We start from the raw sequence: 6,000 nt of genomic DNA on the forward strand, positions 1-6,000 counted from the left end.
AAAGAGGAAGAAGAAGCATATTAATGTGAAAGAGTTATGTCCCCCGTGGTAAAACAAACAGATTTAATTTAATTTGATCCCAATAAATGAATGAATGATTGGGATTAGATTGGATTGACTTGGGCTTGCCTGAGTTTAAGCCGTGTGAGCTTGACTATAATTATATAAGATTTGGGACTTATTCCGTACTCCGTACGGATAAAATAAAAATTAAATTGTTGCAACCAAACAACGAGCAAAACAGGGTGGTGGTGATTGCAAGATCTGTGTTATTTAAAATTCATTTTCTTCTATGAATATATACAAAACCCTACATTCTTTATAACAATTATTATTATTATATTTTTTCTTTCCGAGGTACACAATATTTGGTCTCTATACTAAAAAATTTCTCCGAAAAATTCCAGCGATTTTCCAAGTTCAGTTCTTGGATAGTTCGTTCTATTCTAGAAAACAATTGGTGGCGAGCCAAACTTGCTTCAAAGAATTCGCGTGCAACGCGAGGGTCGAATACAATATTCAATCAGTAAATTGTATCTGTTAATTGATTGGATCTATTAATTAGATTTTTGGATTTCACCCATCTCGTTTGACACGAATAGATTGTTAACATCTTCAATGTCTACTCCGTATCCAATGACGAAAATTCAATTTACATACATTGTCAACCTAATTGCAGCTCAGATGAAGGCATGAATATAATGTAACTTCCTCAATCAGAAAAGAAAACTACAGCAGCAAGTCAACAGTGTCTTACATGAAAAGCAGTCTTGCAGCTAACAAATTTCAGATTCACATACAATATTTCAATATACTGGAAATAAAATGGATATAATATGACGAATATAGATATGAGATATGAATAAAGATGCAGTCGAAACACCATGTAGTCAGTGTTATATATATATATATATATATATGCATATACATACATACATACCTATGTACATTGATCAGTCCATCTTCAGACAGGAGGTATGTTGGAAAAGGAGAAACCTTTATAGCCTTTATAAGCATAGTACGCAATACGAGTGTAATAGAATCCAGGGAGGAACAAAATTCCACCCAGTAATGCAAAAAAAACACCTGCAATACAACAATGCTTTAACATGAGACACGGGATAGAAGGAAAGTAATCAGATTCTCTATTCAAGTGACAAACATGAAAAAATGTCGTAATAAATTGCGATACTAAATGAATACAATAAATTTAACAGGAAAGCTCTCTAAAGCCTTATGGTTATGGCTGCATCTCCATAAAACTAGAAAAGAACCACGACTTAGGGATGGAAATGCAATAAACGGAAAACATGATAGAATAATGAGAAACTGCGACTGGCGGATGTGGAATGAACAAAGGGCAACGCGCGGCCCAAAATAGGTTGGTCCAGACCAGCGGTGGGCGATATCTCGCTCTCATCATTGGTCGCAGGCCATACCAAATACCATGTAAATGACATAAATATAAACAATATAGCCACAACGATACATTCTACTAGTCAGAGCTGCTCTGTAAGTGTTATACTCAAGGTTATACGACACGAGGAACACTAAAAGTCTACAAGCACAATAATGGCAAAGCAGGACAGAAAGAAAAATGGAAGTTCACAAAGCTGCATTGTCATAATCGACTCTATTGATGCACTGCATCTATGTAAAGTCTCCGAGATCCATACATAAATAGACTATTTACATGCATAGATAATCCTCGGCACGAGCTATCAGAAGTCGATATCAAATGAACATATAGAAATAAACCTTCTCCTTTTATCTCCTTGAAAGTCTCTACAATTATAGCATACTCGTGTGACGTGTGACTTGCTAGTCTTGAGGTAAAAACTATTGTCTTGAAGATTGAGCATGCTCTCACTATCCATCCATTTACATATAAATCAATATGGCCTTTTTCAAAGAATGCTCCTTTGGGAATATTTTTGCTACATACAAAACGATGAGAATATCTTCTGTTGAATCACACTGGAACACATCTAGGGAATGGGGTTTAGAGGGAAACATATCATTCTAAGAATATACTAAATTGCTAATTATAGATCAAAAATACTACTTGCAAATATAATATTATGATTCTTTTGATTTTTGAAGAGTCATAATTTGTAATATTAAAGAAGCTATAAAAAAGTACTTACTACACCTAATTTACATAAACAATCTCAAAAAGGGTTTGCATGTAAATCTATTGTCGATGTCCTCTATATCACACAAAATACTTTAACCATAATCTATCATAATTCTAAGTTTTTGTGGAGCATATTTGCCTAAAAGTCCTATAGTTCTTTCTAAGAAAACGACGTAGATGTAAAAAGTCCAAGCAAGATTCAGACAATTTTCCATCTTTCCCCTTGACCCAACAAATTAACTCAACTGTACTTTTTTTTCCCTATATAGCAGTGGCTGAACCCAAAGTGGGCTGCCTACGTACCCGAATGGGATCAAACCATACGTAGTTCTTAGCAGCGCTACATAGTCCAAGTAAACAATATGCAAGACCAGCCTAGGTAATCAAAATATCTATCCTAAGGCAAAATATCAACTGTACTTAAGAATTCAATCTTGCGTAACTGTGTCAGTAACCATCTTGCCAAATCAATCTTGCATCAGCATATGTCGAGAAAGACTCCAACCGCTTCAGCTCTACCTTGCAAAATTAATGCTTAGTGCAATACAACCAATATTTTACGGCGTGTAGGTTAATATAGTCCACGACCATATTGCCACAGCTGAGACATCGTGATATGGCCACAGAACTATACTGCCTGGCCGCACCGGGCTTTTAGGTCTAACATCATCCTATACTCGAAAAATGACAAAGAAAGGTCTGAAATTCCAAACAATACAACTTTAGTCCGGAAGACTAAACTTGAGGATTCTCTAAGAGAACATAATGCAAAAAAGCTCCACTCTTACCAACTATTATACCAAAATAATGAAATATTGGTACCATAAACCACCTTCCATCCAGCTAACAATTGATTTTTTAACTTCCTCAACAACATGACCCATTGTTTGGTGCCTCAAAACATCATATATTCTTAGCTTTAAGTTTCAGTTATATCCCGACGAAAACAGGAATATAGGTAATCGATAAACTAAGAATTTAAATTGTTCAAGTACCACCATTTCTAGTATGCTAATTCTTATCAAACTTCCATACTTGTGTCTCCCTGATTAACAATTCACTAATTCACTGCTTTGTCATCCTGTAAGAGATCACAGATCGATACATCGAAGCTTATTATAAACTACTAAGAAGGCTGAAAAATCCGATCAATAAGTTAAAAAAGGAACACCTACTTAACTATGACCAATTCGACCTTGTGTTCTTGTTTTAGTTTCTAAAACCTCTCTTCTCTACTCTTACCCCAGTGAATATATAATCAAAATCTCCATAGATTAATGGCCTTTAACTACTATTAACAATTGGCTTTTCCTTTTGGAACCCTAACACAGTGATAAAGCGCAAAATGAACTATTGAATGCTATAGAGCAGCTCGAAATCCATTCCTAACCAAACCCTAGGCAGAAATAGTGGAGGCACAAACGAAGTGGAGGACAAAAACGGAAATATGAATAAAACCAAGCACCGTGAGCGCGATCGCCGCCGACTTCATTGACGGCCATTAAGACACCGATGACGATTCCGAGAGTGCCAAAGACGAGGAGAGCTACGGCGAGGGCGATCTCCTTGATAGGAGGCTTGTTGTTGACAGTGTAGGAGGTTCCCATCATTATATCATCGTCGGATATGGAGAAGGCGTGATCGACGTACGCCATTGCTGCTGCCTTCTAATCTAACAGCTTAGTACTCGGTGGACTATTCGTCTTGATTGATTATATATAGAAAGAGAGCGATTGGATTGGAGAAAGGGAGGGAAGAGCGGTGGTGGTATTATGGGGAAGAAAGAAGAAGGGGAGATGGAGATGGGGTGGAGGTGTTAAATGGTGAATTTTCTTGGGTGTGGTCTCTCTCGGTGCTCTGACCTGACCGGACACCGAACCCAACAATAGCAATGACCCTTCTCGCCGCCAACCGCTGGATTGCTTCCAACCCTATTCTCACCAGCACTTTCTTTTCATGTAACCATCTTAAAACTCATAAGGTATAATGGCATTTCATTTTTTTTTTTTTTTTCTTTTATGAATTTGGGAAAATTTGTTTTTATTTTAGTATTAAAATAATATATATTTAGTGTGTTGTAACAGAGAAAAAAAAAAAAAAAATTGTATTTTAGGCTACAGTAATTCATGTAATATTTTTTTTTTATATCTTATTATATATATTTTTTAAATTTTATAAATAATATTAAATATTTTATTTATTTTAATATATTTCAATTTTTTAATTATTTGATCATAAAAAATAATAAATATTTATATTAAATAAATAAATTTTTAATATTATTAAATAATATTTATGCAAAATATAAATAAAAATATAATCATTTGATTAAATACAATATAAAAATAATATTAATTATAAATTAAAATATAAATATAAATATAAAAAATAATTTAATTTATAAATAATAAAATAAATAAACAAAAATACAATTTGAAATTAATTATAAAATTAAAATAAAATAATATAAAATCAAAAAAAAATCAAGCAACAACTTTTTTTTTAAAGGGTATTTTAAATAAATTTTTGATCAAACTTAATAGTTTATAAATTAAATTTGATAAAATAAATCACATCTTAATATTTTATAAATTAAATCAATAAAATAAATCACATTGCAATCCATAGCAAGCAAAATCAAAAGGCTACTTAAGTTTGAACCCCGACCTCACCGGCACTTTGGTTACATGTATTCTTAGTTACATATTTATATTTGAATGAATCTTAAAATTATTTAATACTTCATCCGTCCCAATACAATAGTCTTGTTTACCATTTTTGTCCGTTTCAAAACAATAGTCTTATTTTCATAAATAACCATATCACCATAAAACTACCCCTACTTTTTTATTTTTATTACACAATTGTCACTATTTTTTACACTAATACACTCACAAGGGCAAAAAAGTATTTTATCCATACTTTTTTATCTACTACTAATATAATATCAATATTTCTTAAATCTCCTACCAAACCTAGTTAAGACTATATTTATGGGACGGAATGATAAAGCAGATGTATTTGTAAAAAAAATAAAATGAGGTATTAATTTAAAATGATTACATTATAGTTAGACAATTTAAAATAAAAATATGTATATTTTGTAAGTGAAAAAAAAAATAATTAAATATATATATGTCAAATAATACTTAGTAGATAGACGTTTTGGCGCGAGACTCCCAGTAGAGGGCATTGACTGCGAAGCTAGTGGTTATAGGTTTTTGACTTTTTTTCTCTACCCTGTTATTTTCCTTTCTTCCCGATTTAATTTTTATTACTCCACCTTCCACCTAACATAACCTTCCCCTCTTCCCAAAAGCACCGATAGTTGCAGATCTGTATTTTGCTCATTGACAGATGTGAAGGTGTGTGGCTGCCGGTGATGATACTGGCGACATGGTTGGGAAGGCACGTTGTATGAGTGGAGGAGCAATTCATCCGATCTTCCGGTGGGAGAGCTCAAACCAGTAAAATTTCGATCTTCTTTTGCATATGGGGTTTAAATGAGTTTCAAAAAGTTTGATTGGTTGTTAGAATTCGATTTACTTGCCACAAATGCATTGGGTTGTACCAAAAATGGGGGGAGGGGCTCCAACCCACCCCCAAATCCCCCCATTTTTGCAGCAATCAACAGTGTTACTCCAAAAATGAAGTAACACTGTTACTTCACTCTATTTTTGGAGTGGAGTTTTTGTGGTGTTTTTTATATTTTTGGTAATTTTTTGTGTATTGTGTAATTTTAATTTTTTAGTTGATGATATATAATTTTATATTTTAAAAAGTTGTATGTAATTTTTATTTTTTGAAAAATAATGTATAATTTTATTTTTCAAAAGGGATATAATTTTAGTTTTTGGAAAGTA

At 33.0% G+C, this 6,000-nt stretch overlaps 1 protein-coding gene across 1 annotated transcript; it reads right to left on the reverse strand.

The window, feature by feature from the left end:
* Positions 1 to 687: 687 nt before the first annotated feature.
* On the reverse strand, positions 688 to 4,061 carry LOC127256776 (uncharacterized). Its single transcript, XM_051282964.1, has 2 exons — positions 3,603 to 4,061; positions 688 to 1,086 (listed from the first exon to the last, which is right to left on the reverse strand). Exons 1-2 carry the CDS (start codon positions 3,790 to 3,792, stop codon positions 965 to 967), a joined length of 312 nt encoding a protein of 103 aa, XP_051138921.1. The 5' UTR covers positions 3,793 to 4,061; the 3' UTR covers positions 688 to 964.
* Positions 4,062 to 6,000: the final 1,939 nt, after the last annotated feature.

The sequence above is a fragment of the Andrographis paniculata genome, unplaced genomic scaffold, assembly GCF_009805555.1.
Source record: "Andrographis paniculata isolate CXL003 unplaced genomic scaffold, ASM980555v1 Contig56END, whole genome shotgun sequence".
Taxonomy (NCBI): Eukaryota; Viridiplantae; Streptophyta; class Magnoliopsida; order Lamiales; family Acanthaceae; genus Andrographis; species Andrographis paniculata.

Excerpts from the sequence above, each read along its gene's own strand:
- LOC127256776 (XM_051282964.1), bottom strand. The coding sequence starts at position 3,792 with ATGGCGTACGTCGATCACGCCTTCTCCATATCCGACGATGATATAATG. Across the intron at positions 1,087-3,602 it reads CGGCGGCGATCGCGCTCACG|GTGTTTTTTTTGCATTACTG; the intron begins GTGCTTGGTTTT and ends GTTGTATTGCAG.